This window comes from Schistocerca nitens, chromosome 6 (genome assembly GCF_023898315.1).
Source record: "Schistocerca nitens isolate TAMUIC-IGC-003100 chromosome 6, iqSchNite1.1, whole genome shotgun sequence".
Classification (NCBI taxonomy): Eukaryota; Metazoa; Arthropoda; class Insecta; order Orthoptera; family Acrididae; genus Schistocerca; species Schistocerca nitens.
In genome coordinates, this window is record NC_064619.1 from 639,907,516 (window position 1) to 639,930,995 (window position 23,480).

The window sequence follows — 23,480 nt, forward strand, 5'->3', positions numbered from 1 at the left end:
AAGCAGCTCGTTAAGTGCTTCATAAATATTTAAACATATTTGAGAAATAAAATAATTTTGTGAGAATTGTTAAGCTCTTAACACACAGAGAGTATTCGTACAATATACAGCACGTAACAGTTGGATCCAAAGGTATCATCAACACTAGTATTTTCACAGGTCAGTATTTACAGCAACACAATATAAGAGCCGGCCGGGGTGGCTGCGCGGTTCTAGGCGCTACAGTCTTGAACCGCACGACCGCTACGGTCACAGGTTCGAATCCTGCCTCGGGCATGGATGTGTGTGATGTTCTTAGGTTATTAGGTTTAAGTAGTTCTAAGTTATAGGGGACTGATGACCTCAGAAGTTAAGTCCCGTAGTAATCAGAGCCATTTGAACCTTTTTGAACAACATAAGAAATGAGAGATTTCAATTACGTTGGCCCTCGAACCGTTCTGCAGCACATCTCTAGAGTTCCTGGTGCTGGAGTTTTGGAAATTTGTGGTAAGTTCCTATGAGACCAAACTGCTGAGGTCATCGGTCCCTAGGCTTACACACTACGTACTTACTCTAACTTAAACTAACTTACGCTAAGGACAACACATACAACCATGCCTGAGGGAGGACTCGAACCTCCGACGGGGGCAGCCGTGCGAATCGTTTCAAGGCTCCAAAGGCCGCGCGGGTACCCCGCGCGGCGGTGCTGGAGTTACGCGACTCGCTTGCTCCCCGTCGCCGTCTTGCTCGTGAACGGCTTGAAGCCGTTTATCGATAGCAGCAAAGACGCCGAACAAGAACAGAGGTAACTTGGCATGTCCAGGTCTACAGTGACAGGATGAGGCCTTCACACTCAAATGCACTCGCTGTGAGTTGCACACGGGACCGTTTCTGGCCTGTTTCTGTCGTCAGCTGCACATTATTGTGCTCACCTTTAGAGTAACTCCTGCTGTTTCCACAGCAAATGACCCTCCTTTTGTCCAAAGACTTGATACCAGAACCTAAACAACAACTTGTGACACATAAGCAATTTAAAAGAATTAATGACTGTAAATAAGGCCAACACAATTTATGAAGCAACGAGGATCTTGGTTCGTCCTTGTTTCTTGTTCTGATAATCGCAGTTAAGATTGAAGATTAGGTGAAACTATCACGAGAATTCAACGAAATCATCGTAAGCTATCAGCAAATGGCCATCAGTGATGGTGTACCGTTCACCATCGACACGCACAGCGACGAACATTGCAGGCTTAGAAATACACACTCGTAGAATTTGCCAACAGAGATGAACGGCTTGCCTCGTGCTTACCTGGTTTCTGCTGGTGGCTCAGACAGCAGCGGGGTGTCCACGTCCAAAGCTGTCGTCTGTCTGGTCCCCTGAATAGGCTCCACTGTGAACGAATCTGAAACACAGTGTCACTCAGCAGATCTTTTCCATGATACAGTATCCTCAATAGATGCTTTAACAACAGGCACATCTGTGTCAAGCAACAGCTGTTGTATATTGTCCATCAGTAGTCAGATCGAAAGCGCTTTCTTACAGTGCTATTACAGAAGGCATAGAAATCAGTTGTTGCAATAAACATATGAACAATGCATAAGATAAAGTAACTGCAGAAGCAGCATCGATGTTTCGCGATTGTAAGTACGAGAGCTAGACAGCGCGCCATTCTCGCCAGTCGCCGATAGGGTGATTTCCAAACTAGTTCTTTACTAAGTCCATTCCCTCAAGAAATTGCTGGTTTTAATTAATAACATAATGGTTCAATACTGCCAGTTTACGATGTTTTCGTAAATAAACACATCATGAGGGTATCTACGAACATTTAATGCAGCTTCTTGCATCAACACTTTGTAATTCTATGTCCAGTAATGGTATTTCCACACAATCCGTCGGCGCTATTACTTCTTGTGCGAAGGACACCAACTGCGAGAGTTTTTCGGCCGGCGAAACAGATAGGAAAAATCCTATACAATGACTCACTAAGGTAATTCAAAGTTGAGTTCTCTTAATCTCTATAAGTCTCGGATGAAAAAGCGCGGCCAGTCATACCGTACGCGTCTTGTGCCATCATCCATGAACTACCTAACTAAACTGAGACACTTCAGGAGAATTAGTAGCGCGGGGTAGCCGCGTGGTCTTTGGCGCCTTACCACGGTTCGTGCGGCTCCCCCCGCCTTAGCGTAAGTTAGTTTAAGTTAGATTAACTAGTGTGTAAGCCTAAGGACCGATGACCTCAGCAGTTTGGTCCCATAACTTACCACCACCACCAAGAGAATTAGTAAAATGTGGGCGGCGGGGTACAAGGGGAGGATTTTTACTTGACATCCCTTGCGTGGGAAAATTCGATAGCATCTGGATAATTTGGGGTGATTGCATTTGACATTCTTCGATGGGAAAGTATAATCACATTTGAATAACTTACGATGGAAGGAACTCATTGTTGCAAACTTTGTGTTAAGAATAGGAAGTGCAGCTTCCACAGTAAGTGCGAAGGAAATGGAATCGGGAAGTGAACAGCAAATTTAAAAAGTGACTGAAATTTGTGATTTGCGAGTAGGAACATTAAAACTGAGACGCGGAGGGCGAATAATGTGTTTCGAGTTGTGACTGGTCCGCGTAGCGGAAAATAAAAATCGCGTCCAAGGATTACGAACATTTCGCGAGGGAAACTTAATGAAGGATCGTCGAGAAGACGTCGTAATGGAGGAGAAAGAACAGACAGCATGAAGGAAGGCCGCATTAGCAGAGGAAGTGGCGCAGAGCGCGAAGACTGCGCGGGATGCAGCAGAAAAGCGTTGCGCTGGAGAGCCCGCATAGATGTCTGGAGTCAAGTGTGCGGCGAGGAACCGGGTCGTTACTCTGACCATACTCTACTGTAATCTTCCAAAAATAATCTTAAAGTCACTCCGAGAGTACAAAAATTGTACTAATGGAAACGTAATGATCCTTGTAAGTGGTAGCGTATGTCAAATTGTAGGAATGAGTAATATCAAAGAAAGTGCAGGACAAAATCTGGGTTAAGGAAATGGAGATTTGTCAGATAATGTTGATATGCTTCCACTTGCAGAATCTAAGAAAGGATCAACAACTAAAATGAGTAGAAGACAAGGAGCAAGAAATGCCGTTGGTGACTTTAGAACGGACAGAAAATACTCTGACGGTTTTTTGCGAATGTGTGACTGCAGAACATGAAGATAACAAGAACAGGGGCACACAATTTAACAAGCAGGAAATGTTTACAGCTCAGTGAAGAACATAGAGGGAACTGCTAGGAATACTATGTAACAAATCAAGAAAAGAGACAATGAAATACATGCAATTAACAAAGAAATAGATGAAAAACTAGACCTCATTAACGATAAAGTAGAAGAAACTGCTACGAATACTAACCAAATGCTGATGACAGTGATTCAGGAAACGAACAAAAAAACCAAACAAACAAACAAAAAAATCACCGTTACGTGAAAAGGATTACACCAAGGATTATTAAAAAAGATTTGCAGAAGTGGGTGAGAAAATAGAGAACATAATACAGGAACAGGGGTCAGTAGCTAATGGTCTATTAAGAAGAATAACTCTTGAGATACCAAGGCAGGAAATCATGATAGATGTATTGAGGAACTCCAACAGAATGTTGGGACTTTAACTTGGAGATAGATACATTATAGTCCCTTCGCTAAAATTATCGTCTAAACAAAACGACGGTGAAAGTGGATCAGCATTACCTACCAGAAAATATTGAATATAGAATTTTGTGAAAATTAATACTAAAGAGATATTTGACAGAGTAGCTGGTATTCCGCAAGAGATCAGTGATTTTATTGCCGGAGTCATTGATACCTTTGCTGAAAGAGTAGAAGAAAGGCTAGATTCGGAATTAAGAAATCTTACTGGAGTAAAGAAAAATAGTGGAAATGCTGACAAAGAAGACCACTGTGTAAAAATGATTACTTCCTGCATATTTCATACCAAGAGAAAAATTCAAATGGTTCAAATGGCTCTGAGCACTATGGGACTCAACTGCTGAGGTCATTAGTCCCCTAGAACTTAGAACTAGTTAAACCTAACTAACCTAAGGACATCACAAATATCCATGCCCGAGGCAGGATTCGAACCTGCGACCGTAGCGGTCTTGCGGTTCCAGACTGCAGCGCCTTTAACCGCACGGCCACTTCGGCCGGCAAGAGAAAAGTACACACTACAAGTAACAATTGGAGGAAAAATGGGGATGTTGATAACGAAGGCCGCTATTTGAAATTCGGTCGTTAACATAAGCTTCCTTCTGAGAGAAAAGTACATTCCATAACTAACAACAGGGAGGAAAACTGAGACGTTGATGGAGATCGTTCCTTCAAAATGGATAGATAATTCCTGCACTGCAACCAAAAGGCAATTACGCGATACCGGGAAACACAGAAATAATATTTTGAAGGTGTCATGTTAGGTGGTTTTTTACCAGAAAGAGCGACAAAAGGTAATGCTTTGAAGAGCGTAAGGTGGATATCAGAGAATGATTCGAAAGAAAATTGTGGTGTCGAGGAAGCCTGCTTACGCGGTTCTACAGACAAACATCGAAACAAATCGTATTAATGAGATTTATTATAAAATGAAAATTACGGTACTTAGCTTTTGCAGTTACACAGATGTGTCGCAAGCAAAGGGTGACATACAAAACAGGCAATCTTCTTCAGTATAGACAGTCTGTGCTCCATAGGGAGTACAACCGAAGTAAATAGCGTTGATGCTTCTATCCAAGTCGCTAGTCTCGAAGCTACTATTGAATTGGGACGTCACCTGTCGGTCGCGGCGCTTGTGTCCTCTCCACATAGTGGCCACTGCTGTCGCGTTGTCGTCCTGGAGAGAGGTCCGGTCAGCTTGCGACTGGCGACTTCTTCCCACATCCTTCTTTTCCCAGAAATGAAAATGACAAATATGGTAACGGTTTCACAGAGAAAGCGTTGTTTGATTGTTTGTCTAGCGAACCGAGTATGTAGGATTCTTAGACACAACAGGTACCAGTGCAGAGATATGAGGTTGTCGATACTACTGAAAACGAGATGTAAAAAAAAAAAAAAAAAAATAATAATAATAGTAAGAATTATTGAGGTGGTGGTACTAGATCAAAATATTGCTTTTCTTATGGAAAGTATCTGTTGGTACACCATGCTCACGTCGTGACTACTGAGAAGGGCAGAATGACCATTAAGGTAAGCGGTGTGGGGAACACAATAAAGTTTGCAAATATTGATGGTCTCTTGCAGAGAAGCGCTAAAGCAATGCTGATAAGCAAATGTCTTCAACGTGAATCCATTAAAAGCGAAATTAAAGCAGGAAAGGTAAATAATTGTAAGAACTTTTGTTAATCGTATTAATTTCCTTTACTTTAACTCTCATTTCATAGTTTGCTGGTCCTGTTTCACTAAAGTTGTAAGAGAACTGTATCTACTTACAATTAGTACGAATGTGATGAAGAATGGTAGTAAACTGTATAATGTTATTGGCAGAATAAAAGTAATTTACGAACCTGTAAAAGAATGATTGAAGAATTTTTTTTTTCAAGGAAAGAGAATTTAAACAATTAAGGAAAATAACGAGAAATCATTCGGTATTGAAACAAGATAAAGAGGTGTTACGAGAATTTTGAAGGGCAGTATGTTATGAGCTGGGTACCTAGTCGAAATACAGTAGAAGTGGCACATCCTAATTCCAAAGTAATAAGAGACATATACACTGTTGAGACAGAACACTTTGACAACTGCCCACCGCGAGGTTGAATGCCTCTTGATAGTGTTGCTGGCACGTGACAAAATAAGGAAAGAATGAAGTGGAAGAGAGAAGACTTGTCAGTCATTACAGCGAAGATACAGACCGCAAATACCAAAGTCTACTTTGACAAAGGGGACATTGTTATGGCGCTACAGCTGGAAACGAGAATTTCTGAAACGGCGAACCTGATCGCCTCTTGGCGCAGTGATGTGAGCACCTGTGGAAGGTGGTTGAAGAATGGTGAAATAACGTGTAGGCCGTATGATATTGGACGACCATGTCTCATCACAAAATGTAGAGGTTGGAGGATCCCCCCTCAGCATTCCAGGATAGGCAGTGATCTGTGGCAGATCTGACGACAGAGTACAATGCTGGTGCACGCGCAAGTGTTTCGGAGCACACCGTTCAAACGCCATGGAGCTCCACATCAAGCGACCCCTTCGTGTTTCTGCGTTGACCTAATGACATCGTCAGTTACGATTGCAGTGTGCACAGTATCACTAAGTTTTTCACCGTGGATCAATAGAAACGTGTCGCCTATCGAATGAATCGTTTTTCTTGTTACACCAGGTCAATGATTGGGTTCTTACATGTCGTCATCTAGGCGAATGACTGCACGAAACGTGCACCACGCCACAGATGAAGGCTGGTGAGGGCAGAAATGTGCTGTGGGGTACACTGAGTTGGGCTCCATGGGGTCTGTGGACTTGATCGCTGACCACCTGCCTCGATTCATGCTCTACGTCCAACCGCCCCCCCCCCTCCCCCCGCCCTCTCCCCTATGGCAATAACATCTTCCAGCAGATGGTTCTAATGGCTCTGAGCACTAAGGGGCTTAACATCTGAGGTCATCAGTCCCCTAGAACTTAGAACTACTTAAACCTAACTAACCTAAGGACTTCACACACAACCATGCCCGAGGCAGGATTCGAACCTGCGACCGTAGCGGTTCCGCGGTTCCAGACTGAAGTGCCTAGAACTTCTCGGCCAAAGCGGCTGGCTTTAATTTCCACTGTCTGTACTTTTACAAATACATTCGTAAAACTCTGTCAGCATGATTGGAAGGATTCAGGATTCACTCATAGCAGTGAAAGTTGAAAAACATAACAAAATAATTTTTTTACATGTGAAATTTCATCATTTTTTTCACTTACTATTGGCTGAATTTGTTGCTATAGGTACACTTTTCTTCATAAGTAAGACATATTCTTCAATGAATTTTGCACAGCGTACAGACCATACTTACTGGTGTATGAAACTCAAGAATTTATTTCATTTATGAAATAATGAATGAGCTCTTATATTTTAAACTTCATGTTCAGGAAAAACTCAAATTTTATTCTTCTTCTTCTTCGCAGATGGATCACTTAGGATCATGCGTAATCAACATTTGTTGGTCTTCCTTTTCGCCCAGTATTCCTTCATAAACAACGAATGGGCTAGCTTTCTTCCTCAAAACCCCGTGTGTTTGTGAGTCTTCTGATTTCATTTCTATCGTGTAGATTTGGAGACTCTAATTCTCTCAGGTCTTTTTCCGTCTGTTTGTACCAGTTCGGTCTTGTAGTTTTGTTCTTTAAAAATGTATGGATTTTGTGCGTTAACCTGTTTGAGTCCATTCTTTCTAAATGCCCCATTAATTGGATTCTTCTCATGCTCACTGTGTCTGTTATTTTGGAGATATTTTTATATATTTCGGAATTGGGTTTTGGATAATGCACACCATCTTTAGTTCTTGGTCCTAGGATTTTCCTCATTATTTTACGTTGTTTCACTTCTAATTCCCCTTTTAGTGTTCTGTGTTGAAGGTTTAGTGTCTCAGATGCGTAGAGAGCTTCGGGTTTAATTACTGTTGTGTAGTGTCGTATTTTGCAGTTCCACGAGAGACTCTGTTTGTTGTGAATCTTTTTTGCTAACTGAAACGCCGTCTCCATTTTCTGGACTTTTGATCTGACAGATTTCTTTTCATTACAATTTTCTGCAATCCATGCACCTAAATATTTAAATGCTTTTACTCGAGAGATGTAGTGATTACCAATTTTGAGATTAGAAGGTGCAACTTTGATGTCAGTCATAAATTTTGTTTTTTTCAAATGAAATTAGTAAGCTTATTTTTGCTGCCTGCTCTTGTAATATTTCTAGCTGTTTCTGTGCATCGGTAATGTCTTGTGCGATCAGTGCCATGTCATCAGCAAATGCTAAACAGTCCAATTATATGCCCTTATCTCTTGTTCCCAGTCTGTGAACTGGTGCACCTGCTTTTCTCCATTCTCTAACAACTTTTTCAAGAGCACGATTGAAGAGCACTGTGGACAGTACATCCCCTTGTAGTACTCCTGTGTCTATTACAAATTCTGTGCTCAATTCTCCCATAAATTTTACTCTGGATTTGGTCTCCGTGAGTGTTTCTTTCATGATGTATGTTGTCTTTTGATCTAGTCCGAATTCTGCTAATACTTCAAAAAGGGATTTTCGGTCTATACTGTCATATGATTTTTTAAAGTCGACAAAAGTGATGACATAACTTTTGTTTGAAGTACTATGCAAATATTTCATTGAGTTTTTCAAGTTAAGGATTTGTTCTACGCATGATCGACCTTTCCTGAATCCACCTTGGTATTCGCCTAGTTTTGAATCCAGCTGAGGTTCTGCTCGGTTCAGTAGGGCTTTAGACAGAATTTGGTATGTTATTGACAATAAAGAGATTCCGCGATAGTTGTTGGGGTTTGTTTTACTTCCTTTTTTGTACAGAGGATGTATGATTGCTGTCTTCCAGTCTGTGGGGATTTTTTCAGTTTTCAGTTTTTTACCACAGTTTACAATAGATTCGAAAAATTCTAAAGTTTCGCATGAAGGAGTTTGTGTTTAATAAGCATACCAAGTTTGAAAGTAATAAGATATTTATTTTGGATGTTACATGTACCTAAGTACAGAGATTTGTGTTTTGCGGAAAATGGCCTGCTTATGTTTGGCACTCTTTTACAACTGTCCAGCACCATAAGAAGATCCTTTTTCATTTCCTAAATCAGTTTTCTTCCTTTTCACATTCCTATGATGCACTATTATTGATTTCATCACCTCCAAAAATGATTCATGTGCTTTCACTACACACTCTGTATCTATCGCATACAAATGTTTGATGCAGTTCACTCCGGGTTTAATTCTCATTTTCTCCAAAACATATTTCCTGGTTTGTGCACCATCATTAAAACATGAAACTCCACCATAAACACCAATAGCAAGTGCATTTCTTCCCACAAAAATGGTTTTTGGCATTCTTTCCCATACACATTGGTTAAAACATTAATTTGGGTTTTAGGCGCCACCATGAAGACATTTCTTCAAAATTTTTCATTTTCAAGGTCCCTGAGTATAGGTGTGATGAAAATCTCTGGCGCAAATATAAACATTGTAATACTATACAGCGAAATACACTTACGTATGACAGAAGAATGCTGTGCAAAGGGTTGTGGCGCTGCATCTTAGTACACTTAAGGCCAAATAACGTGCCTTATAATCTCTCAAATATATATGTTTTACACATCAAACTATTCAGGAAGATTTGAGCTACAAAATAGGTATACTTTTAAAAAATAGTTTTTTTTTTTTTAATTTTTGACGCTGATCTCACGTGCACAGTAATCAGCCTGGCCCCTATTCCGAGAGGCACCTGAAGGTACCTATTTCGGCTCGAATTCTGTCTGTCGTATGTACTTTAATGAATGGCAGAGGTTGAAAATACTGCTTCAGTTGCAAGGTCCTTTTTATTTAGAACATGACCAGTTTTTAGCTCTTATATGCCCATCATCAGGTGTTATACTGAAAATAAACAATAGACAGGAGCCACTAGCCCGTCTGTTCACAATTCGAATCACTGATTTACATTCAAAATAATAAAAAAAAAACATTACATATACAGTTACATGAAAAACGTCAAAGGTATATTATGAGTGGTAAAGAAACATATTGAACAGGGTCAGTACGGGTATGTAGTAAAACTGACTGGGAGTAGAAGCCTGCGACATAAAATTTATGTATAAACAGTAAGACACAATGAAGATTTTTCCATTTTCGCGAGTGGCGTGCAAGTTTGTAGTTTAGTGGGGATATACAAGGCGAACAACACGCCACAGTCATGACTTAAAAGAACATACATATGTGCCACTCTTATTGAAATGCATTCCCGCCACTGAACAAAATGACATGTAGCCGAACCTTACAGTCCACACTGTCAAAAGCTACTGCGCCAATTAATAGCTAACAGCAATAGCACTAAAGAGATACATTAAAAGCGGGATCAATTTAAAACCTGCTAACTAAAAGCCGACACTAAACGAGGTTAACGTAACATAAGACCTGAGACAAATTTTTCATCTTGACAGACAAGTAAATTTTAAATTAGTGAGAACACAAATAATGATGCACAATAATGCGCCGTAGTCATAGGATAAAAAATGAAAAATATGCAAACTTCTAGGAAAAGAGGACATTTTACAGCTACGTAAAATAAACTTGGTGGACCTTACAGGCATCACTATACGGGACATGTACATGCGCTAAGCCTAATTAAGGGCCACCGTAGTAATGGCGAAAAACGCTGACCCAATCAAGAAATATACATGTGTAGCGTACAGTAATCAGAAACCAGAAGAGCCGGCCCCTTTGGCCGAGCGGTTCTAGGCACGTCAGTCCGGAACCACGCTGCTGCTACGGTCGCAGGTTCGAATCCTGCCTCGGGCATGGTTGTGTGTTATGTCCTTAGGTTAGTTAGGTTTAAATAGTTCTAAGTCTAGGGGACTGACGACCTCAGATGTTAAGTCCCATAGTGCTCAGAGCCATTTGAATCATTTTTTGAAACCAGAAGGAGAAGAAAATGACGCTGGACGCTGCTCCAAAAAGGGAAGTTATTCAGCAGGACTGCTTAGTTAAGCGTAGTTTGCTCATTCAAAATGTCCGACGGATCACGATTAATGCTGCGGATAATTTGTATTTCTTCTAAAATGGAATTATAACCGCTTTCTACACCATCCGTAAGATCAGGCACCTATTGAAACACAACGAAACCGAAGTAGATAATCGCCACGGACAATCGGGTGCCTTTCTCATCCGTTGTAGTGACCGGCCCTCCGCCTACATAGGCATGAGGACTTTAGCAATTCTAAATCCGCTCTCACTGACCACCTAAAAGATCATAATTATTACATGATTGCAGCATTCTACATATCCAGCGAAACGGCCTCGTGTTTAACATTTCCCTGAAAAAAAAAAAGCGTCAGGTAATGGGATACCTTTGATATGTGATACCCGAGATATTCTTGTCAGAACGTGTCCCCCTCCCTCCCTCATTCTCTCTCTCTCTCTCTCTCTCTCTCTCTCTCTCTCTCTCTCAAGTGGCCACGCCCTGTCGTCTGCCGCTGCCGGTCCAGTACACACCGTTCAGCCACGGTCGGATCGAACAGCAGATAAATCAGCGTTTTCCTGGGAAACCCCCAAGCCGCTCCCTGCAGAATATTGGCGCACGTTGGGGCTCCTTCCAAGGCAAATGGCTGACTGATAATCGATCCAGAAATACTGCTGAAGTCAATACATAATTGAGTAATTACTTTCTGGTCACGTGATTGTGATGTAGGGGGTATAAGCTGAATACGGTAGCTCATCAGTCCCAGATGAAGTCAGTCTCTGGTAGAAGAAGAAGAAGAGCCACAAAGCATCGCCAACAGCAGTCGAGAGCCTCATCTGCCTCTCCATCACAGGAGAAGTATTAAAGTAAGCATTCATTACATGTCGTTGGTACTATTACCGCATCGCGGTTCCTGTTCCTCCTACCCTTCTTCTTTATCAAGTTTCGTTTCTTTGTTCAACTACATGTCATTGTCTGTGGATTCTTATTGTTTCTTCCTCATTGTTCAGCGGCCTCTGGGGTGTCTGGACCAGCAGCAGTCACTACCATCTCGTCGAGACTTGCAGCGAACTCTGGCCTGTCAGGATCAGCAGCGGTAGCACCAACGAGGGATCCTGTAGCGCATCTGACCAGCGTGCTGGAGCAGAACAACGAGCAGCTATTATCCATCCCACTAATTGATTTAGACACCCAGCAAGATCCCCACTCTCAGAAGAAGTGTGATTGGGGCCTACAGCATGCGGTGCGGTTCAGTACTGGTTTCCAACATACGCGCTGTCCCTGAATATCTCGGTGTTACTGCTAGGACAGAGTGTTGATGTGGTGGATGAGAAGCTGCCAATTCCTCCCAGTGCTCTACTGCTTTTTGCTACAAGCTATAATTTAACAGTTAGTGGTTCAAAGCGCTTAAATATTGGTTTAGAAGCATCAATGGACAGTGTCTGCCGTGGTCCGTCAGAGATTGAATATGCATCGAGAAGTGCTTAAGTGCGGTTTACAGAGCTGAAATGGGACGAACTGTGTCGTGCAGATTACTACATCAATCAATAAATAACCTCCAAGTATTCTCCATCTTCTGACATGTACTGTGCTGGTCTGACGCTTTCTATAACATCATTGTACCATGGCGTGACACTCATGGTGAGATCTGGAGGTCGGTCTATTTATCTCCAACACCCCACTACCACAAACTTAATCAGCATAAGGACGGAGCTATTCCGTGTGCTGGAAAAACTCAACCGTGGACCTCCGTGTGTTCAAACTGTGTATAAGGACATCGTGACCTGTCTCGATTCACATAGTGTGCATGGAGACGATTTGGAACAGGGTATCAATACGGTGTCAAAAGCTAAAGGAACATCCCTCAATTTGAGAGAAGTACACGCTGAATTTAGTGCATACAAGAAACAATTATTCAGGGAATAATGTAAAAAATGAATCAGCTGTTTATACGCTTTATGTAATGCAGCCTATGTATCATTGCTGAAATGTAAATAAAATATATATAATTCCAAATCTTTGTTGTGTCTTCTTGTTTAATTACGCCGTCATCTTATAACGTAGCTCACTCGGTAAGATGATTGTCAGGTTTTGGTGTGCGATAGGCTTTTATAGAGAAATGGACGCTTGAAATACTAATATATGTAGCCACTATAGCACATAGTCGTTATAATGGCCGGGTTGGTGAAGCATCAGGAATTTTTGTAAGGGACTGGTCATGTGATGGTTCGGAAGAAGATCAGAAGACGAAGAATGGGGTACTCCTACCCGATAACATAGGAGCGATAATTGTAGGTCTGTCCACCTGTGACAAGACAAATGTTCTCGTCACTCTTAACACAACATCATGGAGTCCGCTTTGAGAATGTATGTGTGTCTTCAAAAACTCTGTTTCTACCCAAGTACCAGATTCTGCCAAAGATACTGCAGGGTGTTTGTGATGTAACATACATGACATTCAGTCAAAGCAGTCAAATTCCCGACCAGAAAAAGTAAAGCCAAACACAGTGTACGTAATTGACGAGGTCGTTGTGGAAAACCAAGACCAAAAACTACGATATTTCTGCTTTGGTCGTCATACGGGTACTGACGTATCTTATATGAATCAGACATATTTCACAATAACGAAAGAGTTAGTAAGGGATAATGCAAATCTCATTATAGCTTTGAGACGAGGCAATTGGAATCTAAAACACATTTACCAGGCACATGTAGGAACCGACATGTCATTCGGCGATTTTGTAAAGGTACGTGGAGATTGCTGAAATCACAAACAATGTGGGTTTCTTGTTACTGGTAAGTCAAGAAAACTGAATGACGGTAGGTATAGATGGAACTTCCAGGAATAGCTATGAAAGAAGTGATGAACATGTCGGTATACACTCCTGGAAATTGAAATAAGAACACCGTGAATTCATTGTCCCAGGAAGGGGAAACTTTATTGACACATTCCTGGGGTCAGATACATCACATGATCACACTGACAGAACCACAGGCACATAGACACAGGCAACAGAGCATGCACAATGTCGGCACTAGTACAGTGTATATCCACCTTTCGCAGCAATGCAGGCTGCTATTCTCCCATGGAGACGATCGTAGAGATGCTGGATGTAGTCCTGTGGAACGGCTTGCCATGCCATTTCCACCTGGCACCTCAGTTGGACCAGCGTTCGTGCTGGACGTGCAGACCGCGTGAGACGACGCTTCATCCAGTCCCAAACATGCTCAATGGGGGACAGATCCGGAGATCTTGCTGGCCAGGGTAGTTGACTTACACCTTCTACAGCACGTTGGGTGGCACGGGATACATGCGGACGTGCATTGTCCTGTTGGAACAGCAAGTTACCTTGCCGGTCTAGGAATGGTAGAACGATGGGTTCGATGACGGTTTGGATGTACCGTGCACTATTCAGTGTCCCCTCGACGATCACCAGTGGTGTACGGCCAGTGTAGGAGATCGCTCCCCACACCATGATGCCGGGTGTTGGCGCTGTGTGCCTCGGTCGTATGCAATCCTGATTGTGGCGCTCACCTGCACGGCGCCAAACACGCATACGACCATCATTGGCACCAAGGCAGAAGCGACTCTCATCGCTGAAGACGACACGTCTCCATTCGTCCCTCCATTCACGCCTGTCGCGACACCACTGGAGGCGGGCTGCACGATGTTGGGGCGTGAGCGGAAGACGGCCTAACGGTGTGCGGGACCGTAGCCCAGCTTCATGGAGACGGTTGCGAATGGTCCTCGCCGATACCCCAGGAGCAACAGTGTCCCTAATTTGCTGGGAAGTGGCGGTGCGGTCCCCTACGGCACTGCGTAGGATCCTACGGTCTTGGCGTGCATCCGTGCGTCGCTGCGGTCCGGTCCCAGGTCGACGGGCACGTGCACCTTCCGCCGACCACTGGCGACAACATCGATGTACTGTGGAGACCTCACGCCCCACGTGTTGAGCAATTCGGCGGTACGTCCACCCGGCCTCCCGCAAGCCCACTATATGCCCTCGCTCAAAGTCCGTCAACTGCACATACGGTTCACGTCCACGCTGTCGCGGCATGCTACCAGTGTTAAAGACTGCGATGGAGCTCCGTATGCCACGGCAAACTGGCTGACACTGACGGCGGTGGTGCACAAATGCTGCGCAGCTAGCGCCATTCGACGGCCAACACCGCGGGTCCTGGTGTGTCCGCTGTGCCGTGCGTGTGATCATTGCTTGTACAGCCCTCTCGCAGTGTCCGGAGCAAGTATGGTGGGTCTGACACACCGGTGTCAATGTGTTCTTTTTTCCATTTCCAGGAGTGTATATCACTTCATTGACAAGTTCGCAATACGTCAGGCACTCAGACTGACAGGATAGGTGTGCATAGACAGAGAATGCGTCTGTGCATAGGTAAAAAATTTCAGTCTCCAGAATGTAAAGTTAAGGAGACGCATGCGCAGACCTTTCTGAAACTGATCAGTGAGTTAGATGGTAGGGTTAAGGAACTAGAGACATACACACACGTCATTCTGCGAAAGAAAGTAGACGACTTAGCTTTAAATGTACATGACTAAACTGTAAAGGTTGAGCGAAATGTATATAAGAACAGCCTCTGAAGCACCCCTCTTAGTATAAAGCAAGATGTCAACTAAGCGTAGGGTCATCGCTGCACGGAAAGCACTTCAAGAGAAGTTACGGATGCTGAGATTAGAATATTTGGATCGAGAGCAGACACGGCGAGAAACATTTAAAACGGTTACTGACTCTCTCGATGAGCTCACTGCGACATTACATAACGACGACGACGATACTATTGCCAGTTTCGTTAACCGTCACAGCAACGCTAGGATAGACAAAGCATTCAGTGTCAGTAGCGAAAACACATACATGTAGAGCATACAAGAATAACTTTAAATGAATAAAGAATAAGACAGAGGATAGGGACTTTCAAAGACCACCAGAACTACTTAACCTCATTTTCCCAAAAGCCCTAAAAACAGTAAAATTTTCACCCAAAGTTCTAGAGATGGTGAAATATTACCGTTGACCGGTGTACACAGGACAGCAGGAAACTTACGCAGTGTGAAATGCAGAGACATTTTAAAACTGTCGTTACTAGGCGGTCGGTACAGCAGTGGTGATGATATTGACATTCAGCACAAAAGAGACAGCAATCAGTATCCTCAGTTTATATTCTACGACGACCCCAGTGAGATAATACGAGGGTAATCCCAAAAGTAAGGTCTCCTGTTTTTTATAAGTACATAGACCTGTTTATTTCTACAATGGTTTACATCAGTTTACAGATTGAACATTTAGCTATTTTTCGACATAATCACCGTTTCTGTCGATGCACTTTTGTAGACGCTGTGGCAGTTTTTGTATGTCCATGTCACACCAGCTCGCCGACATGCTGCTCAGAAAGTTAAGAACCTCTTCCTTCACCTCGTCGACGGAGCTGAATCGCTTTCCGGCCAAATGTTCTTTTAACCTAGGGAACAGGTGATAGTCACTGGGCGCCAAGTCAGGACTATCGGGTAGGTGGGTGATTATATTCCACCGAAACTGTTGCAGGAGAGCAACGGTTTGCCGAACGATGTGTGGGCGAACGTTGTCATGGAGAATGTGTACGCCCTTACTCAACATTCCTCTTCTCCGGTTCTGAATTGCCCGTATGAGTTTTTTCAGAGTCTCACAGTACCTGTCAGCGTCAATTGTGGTCCCAGTGGCTCAACCTTCAACACTGTCTTCTCAGAAATTGACGGTCTCCCGTTCCTTTGTTCGTCGTGAATTTCGGTCCGCCCAGCGGAAAATCGCTTCACCACTTACGTTTTGACATCTATACGCGATTCACCATACACTTCCGTCAATTGGCGATGGATTTCAATCGGCGCAGTGCCCTTTGCGTTCAAAAACCGAATAACTGTGCGCAATGTACACTTGGCGGTAACATCCAACGGGAGCTCCATTCTCAACCGCTGCCAAGCCAGGACTGAGCGCCTCAGCGCGGCGTGCGCATGTTCACACACAGCGCGTGAAGCACTCTTCATAACAGTGTGACGAACTGTCACATAAACAGAGTTCTTTACTTCTAAAAAAATAGGAGACCATACTTTTGGGATTAACCCCGTAGATCGACCAAGACGGCTCATGGCATCAGCTGCTGAAGCCAATACCATTCATTCGAATGAGGTTTTCTCCATAACTTCATCCTTATTCGATTATACCTGTCTCTCTCTCTCTAAGCTCTGCAGATAGTAGTACGAGAACTGGATAAATCAGCAAGCATAACGTCCCCTTGTAGGCATGTTATGATTAGAGATTTGGATGACTTACGGCAGGTTGGTCTTGTAGATTTGAGAGATTTTTCTCATGAGAATAATGGATTAAAATATATTTTAATGGCTATTGGTAGTCCGCCCCCGGTAGCTGAGTGGTCAGCGCGACAGACTGTCAATCCAAAGGGCCCGGGTTCGATTCCCGGCTGGGTCGGAGATGGTTCAAATGGCTCTGAGCACTATGGCACTTAACGTCTAAGGTCATCAGTCCCCTACAACTTAGAACTACATAACCTAACTAACCTAAGGACATCACACACGTCCATGCCCGAGGCAGGATTCGAACCTGCGACCGTAGCGGTCGCGCGGTTCCAGACTGTAGTGCCTTTAACCGCTTGGCCACCCCGGCCGGCCGTGGTCGGAGATTTTCTCCGCTCAGGGACTGGGTGTAGTGTTTTCCTAATCATCATCATTTCATCCCCATCGACGCGCAAGTCGCCGAAGTGGCGTCGTATCGAAAGACTTGCACCAGGCGAACGGTCTACCCGGCGGGAGGCCCTCGTCACACGACATTTCATTTTCATGGCTATTGGTACATATTCCAAATTTTCCTTGGCATTTCCTGTTAAGCCAACAGCCTTGCCGCAGTGGTAACACCGGTTCCGGTCAGATAACAGAAGTTAAGCGCTATTGGGCTGGGCTAGCACTTGGATGGGTAACCATCCGGTCTGCCGAGCGCTGTTGGCAAGCGGGGTGCACTCAGCCCTTGTGAGGCAAACTGAGGAGCTACTTCATTGAGAAGTAGCGGCTCCGGTCTCGGAAACAGGGTTGGGCTGCTCTGTCCGCAATTAACATTATTTGACAATTGACGCACTCTTAATTTTGTATTACAATCGCGAATCTCTTGTTAAGTACTAAGGTTATTCAATTCACATACGTACAATACGAGAACACACACGTAATTCACTGTTCAAAGGGTGCTGCATAAGTCCATGAAAACTGCAGTTCTTGCAGTCAGTACTGGCAAGCTATTTTCTTCGCTACACGAGCGTGCGCGTGACCGAACCGCGACGCGGGTGCTTCAGAAGGTCGGCGTGCGATGTCCCAAACGAGAAAGTAGCCACGCTCGTGATGTTCTAGCAGTCCAGCCATACACGTTTCTTTCATTTGGAACGTGTCATCTGAGCCAAACAGTCCGCATTATCATCCTGTAACGTCCCGGGAAATTCTATTATTGATATCCCGAGGCGACACACGAGATCGAAATCGTCATCTTTAACATTGAGCTGTGAACGTTGATATGAAGTGTATAACTTGAATGGCAAACTTTTTAAATTATCTCACAACAACTTGAGAAACATGTGCTACAGCCACGGCATTAACACTGCTCTATACCCACGCCCTACTCTTGCACCATACACTTGCGAGAGAGGCGACTATTGATAGTTCAGGAGCACAAAAGTACGATTACAAGTATACAAAACGAGCTTTGAATGACCAACCGGAGCTGATGCCGAGGCAAATTTTGAGAATCGATTACTTCCTTTTGCAAATGACTTTAATTGGATTGAAGTTAATGCTCAGCTAATGGCACTATTTCCATGTTCACCGCTCGGATTGTAGGTGAAAAAAAAGGAGAGAACACCATTCCCTGTGAGGTTTCTGAAGCACGCTACTTCTATGCTTTAAACTTGTACCAATCGATTCAAACCCTAACTAGAGTAGGAAAAATAAACTCAAAACTAATTTTCAAGAAATTTTTATCCGTTGTCGAGACACGATGGTTTAAAATCGGGCTAATTGTAGCACGTAAAATTCATTCTTACGTGAACTGAGTACACAAAAATGGTTTAAAGTGATTCAGATATACAAAACAAATTAATATTTACTATTAAAAACAGTCTTGATCACGATTTATTTATCAAGGTGACCGGTTTCGACCACTACTGTGGTCATCTTCAGACCATTGAGTAGGAACCTCTTTCTGTTGGAGAAAAACCTCTTTCTGTTGATTCTCCAACAGAAAGAGGTTCCTTCTCAATGGTCTGAAGATGACCACAGTAGTGGTCAAAACCGGTCACCTTGATAAATATCGTGATCAAGACTGTTTTTAATAGTAAATATTTATAAGACATTGATCACTGCTGTTCCCGTAATGCATTCAAAAGTTAAAAAAAAATTAATTTTACAAGGACACGGAAAAATCACTTTGTAAAGTCTAGTTTCATTCAGATTTTACACGCAAAAAACGCGTTATTGTTAATTTCTTTCGCTTACCATTTATAGTTCCAAACTTGTGCCAATCGGTTCAAATGTTGTAAGATTGCAGTCACATACATGTCATTAATGATCGACCTGTTCTTTTGTGAAAGCTTTATCCGTCGGCACGATATAAGAAATATGGTTCGAAACACAATAAAAAAGACCTCCATCGGATCAGTCGTCTCCCGAGTCAAGAAAACTCTACATGTTACGTGAATTGGAGTGGCAATCATTAAGACAAAGGAGTTTTTCGTTGCGACGGGATCTTCTCATGAAATTTCAATCACCAGTTTTCTTCTCCGATTGCGAAAACATTATGTTGGGACCCACCTATATAGTGAGAAATGACCATCACGATAAAATAAGAGAAATAAGGGTTCGCACAAAGAAATTTAACTGCTCGTTTTTCCCGCGCGTCGTTCGAGAGTGGAACGGTAGAGAGACACCTTGAAGGCGGTTCATTGAACCCTCCGCTAGGCACTTCATTGTGAATAGCAGAGTAATCACGTTGACGTTGACGTAGGCTGTCAAGCTATGGCGATCTAATGGCAAAATTAGGGCTACTGGTATTTTTAAAAAATGTCGGTAGTCCCGTATATCGATATTTAGAAAATAACACTGTCGGCCCTCGATATATCGGAAAATATTATCAGTAGACCAATATATCGACGTACCTGCCTATAAAAAGATCGGCTGCACGTTGCAAATATACTGCCAGTTTTAGAACTGTTTTTTTTCTCTTAAATATTGATTTATTATTAGATATTCTGTACATCAACAAGCTAGCAGCCTGTCCATCCCCATTGGAACAAGAACTGAAAGGAAAGTGATGCAAGTTCACGATTTGCAATAACCACTTACTTAACAGTCGTCACTGTGTGTAAGTGGCACTATAGAAGATGTTCGGCAGGTCTGTCGTTCGGTTTCGTCACATATCGGATTTGTGCCTCATACTTCATGCCGACTTTCCTATTTTTCCATTTTTGCCAACGCCACCGACCTAGCAATTGTACAGTCAGAACCGCATGACTAAGCTAAACGTTGCAGTTTCCGCTGGTAGGGCCAAGGGCCGATTACGTCAGCATTTCCCCTCACACGTCTCCGCACAACGTGAAGACCAATCTTGTCATTTAGATTTTTGTTCATCGTTTTCAGCAATTATTTTTAAAAAATGCCGATGTAAAGAAATAGCACACAAGTTGCGTTAAAACGTTTTTTAACGCTGCTAGTGTGCTATTTCTTGACATCGGAAACCTTGTTATTCCATTCACCCCCTCCCCTCCCTGCAGTGCAATCGGAATACTTCTTTGCTCCTTCTATACTTGCTTCACACAGTCAAAGACTGGACATGATGAAACCTCAAAAAATAGTAAGACTCCTTCAGAAAGTGAAAGTAAAATTATGTTCTACTATACCTTCAAAAGAACAACTTCAAATATTTCCCGAAAATTGGCAAAAATATAATATAAATAAATATATTGGCACTCGAAAATGCCATTTTGATATCGATATTTTATCACCAGCCCTAGTGAAAATTATGCCACAATGAAAGTTGGGAACAGAATGAAAATTGTTGCTATCAAACACAAAATAGGCGAATTACGGATGTATAAGAATGGAACTAGCTATTCGGCTTATCTAGCAGCTTCAAAGACGTTTAAATGAAAGCATCTTGACATATCCGCCCCGTTTTATTAGTTAACCGTTCTTCCCCAGTGCAGTGAGCTATCATAGGCGCTAGATCTTGGCACACCAGCATCTTGTAAATAATAGGCTACAGTCCCTGATACTGCGCAAGAAATTTAGAAGATTTACCAGCCGTGGTAAAGAATATATAACATCATAAGGCCGATGAGCATACGCATCAAAGCTAGGAAAACTTTTTCTGGGAATACAAAATTTCTGGGTGTGGATTTGTTCCTGGAGGGACGACATCATGTATCATGTTAATTTACTTGACACTATTCGTTGTATTACATGACATGGGGACATGGGTGCCAATACTAACAAGTTAAAAAGGGCAAAAATGTCAAGATTTTTTTAATTTCAATGGCTTCAAAGGTGCCAGGTAAGTTTAAAACGTAGTTCCCTTCTTTTACATCCCTAACTATGTGTAGGACATATTCTTTTTCTGTACTATGATAGGAGCATTTTTCCATTCTGATAATAATGTGAGTACACTACGACTGCAGACAGCAATTAAATCACGAAATAACGCTGCCCCAATAAGTTATCACTAAATTAATTTCTTGACCCATGACTTCTCTTTAGGAATAATAGGAACTATATACTCACCTGGACTGTCGGTTATTGAACGGTTGATTGTGACTCCAGGATCGGAGCCTGAAAAAGAAATCTCAGTGCAAAAATTGAATATTTATTTCATTACTTGGTGTGAAACTGTTATTCACTATCATACTCAGAATTATATCAATTAAAAGAAGTTAAACTTTTACCTTTAATGGAATCTGTGCCGCTGTAGTCGGGAGCTATAACTACTACCACAAAAATGCAGATGAACCAGCTGATGCTTCTGCAGGACATAATGGAATAACAAAGGTCTACGCTCAAGTAAAAGACTTCACAATATCTTCAACGCTTACACACTGTTGATTAACCTGTAATTTGATGAAGAAAATACAGTTACAAATGCCATTTTCTTCCAACAAGCTATAAAGGAAATTAGCTAGTATGAATTTAATTTGGTCCTAACTTGGTTTGCATCAGCTTTCAAGATGAATAATCGCTTCGCTCTACCGAATACATAGTGACTACTTTAGGTTAGCCATTTGTCTAAAATATTTCGGAAACTGTTTAAGATACAATAGTTCTGTTTACATTTGATCAGCTGTGAGAAAGTGCTCCCCAAAATATGTGTATAAATATCTGCATCAATTTTGATTTTTAAAATGAAACTATATCATGCGAAGGCGTGCTGAAAAGCAACGTCTAAAATTATTATTGTGCTCTCATTATGGGTTGAGATATTACATGTCATGCACATTACTCGGTGGACTTTCCCTCTTAGATGACGGAAGCTGCAGCCTTCTGGCAATAGAGGGTTCCGAATCGTAGCGTGTAACACTGCAGTGTGTGACGTAGCTATGTCGGTGAGTGAGAAACAGAGTGCTATACCCGCAGAAAACTTCGTCCACACACGGACTACCCTGTCCTCATGACGAAGCCAGGCCACACATGAGCGCTGCAACATCAGCGACTATCCAGTGTCTTGAGTTCACCGTCATCAATCATCCTCCATACAGTCCCGACTTGAACCCCATCCGATTTTCATCTGTTTCCAAAACTTACAGAACGCCCTCGAGGAGTGATGAAGCAATGCAGGCAGAGGTGATGTTGTGGCTCCGTCAGGAAAGCCGAACACTGTACGGAGAGGGTATCAACAACTTGGTCTCTCGGTCAGAAAACTATATTTTTCGGCAGTGTGACTACGTTAAGAAATAAGGACGTAGAGATCAAGAACAAAGATGTAGAATGTTAATAACGTTAATAAAGTTTGTTTTCTTTTATTTAAAAAGCTTTCGCATAAAAATTCGGAGACGTTACTTTTTAGCACGACCTAATATGCCACTACTTGGCATTTCTTTCCAATTGCTAAAAATGTATGAGAATTGGATATAGAATTTAAATTCCTTCACCCCCCTACCCCCCTCCTCTGTCCATCGCCTCCTCCCATCTCTCTTTTTCCATCTTTCTCCTCGCCCCCTTCCTCTTGGCATCAGTTCTTCCCTCTGCCTCTGTCTATCTCCTTTTTCCTTTCACTCTCCATCTACTCCTCCCCCTCTCTCTGTCCACTCCTCCTTCCCCTCTCTATGACCAGTCCCTACCCCCCCTCTCTGTTGTTCTCCCCCCTCAGTGACAATGGCGCTTGTTCATTGTTGCTGTGAACGAAATCCTGATAGCGAACTGAAGTCACTTTAAATGAGTGGTTTAGTCCTTTGGGATCAGCGATGTACAGCGTGCGAGAAACAGACGTCTCCAGTTGCTGGATGTATGGCTTCAATGACCGCATTTTGCATAGTTTTAAGCCAGAATAGTGTTCTGCCCATAAGCCGGTAAATCTTAATTACAACACTCCTGTTTCCTATAAAAGAACACAAAACAGCAAATTCTTCCGTATACTAATTTTTGTTTAAAATTATGTATAAGGAGAAAGAACGTGTATGGGAGAAACAATTTGTGTAACTGTTTACATGTTCTGGTATCGTGGTTAAAACTAACTGTGAGAAAGACAACAAAACTACACATTTTCACAGCATTGCTATTTCTTTCTCGTAATCGCTTTTTAAGAGAAA

At 42.6% G+C, this 23,480-nt stretch overlaps 1 protein-coding gene across 2 annotated transcripts in view; it reads right to left on the bottom strand.

Annotated features, from left to right (window-relative positions):
• The window catches only part of LOC126263054 (26S proteasome non-ATPase regulatory subunit 10-like), a 55,620-nt gene that overhangs the window by 15,961 nt on the left and 16,179 nt on the right, over positions 1–23,480 (bottom strand). For both annotated transcript variants that reach the window (XM_049960030.1, XM_049960031.1), the window contains exons 2-4: positions 21,624–21,785; positions 21,463–21,510; positions 1,289–1,382 (exon numbers count right to left, since the gene is read on the bottom strand). In XM_049960030.1, coding sequence (XP_049815987.1) covers positions 1,289–1,382; positions 21,463–21,510; positions 21,624–21,711 — 230 coding nt within the window. In that variant the 5' untranslated portion in view covers positions 21,712–21,785. The remainder of the gene's footprint in view (positions 1–1,288; positions 1,383–21,462; positions 21,511–21,623; positions 21,786–23,480) is intronic.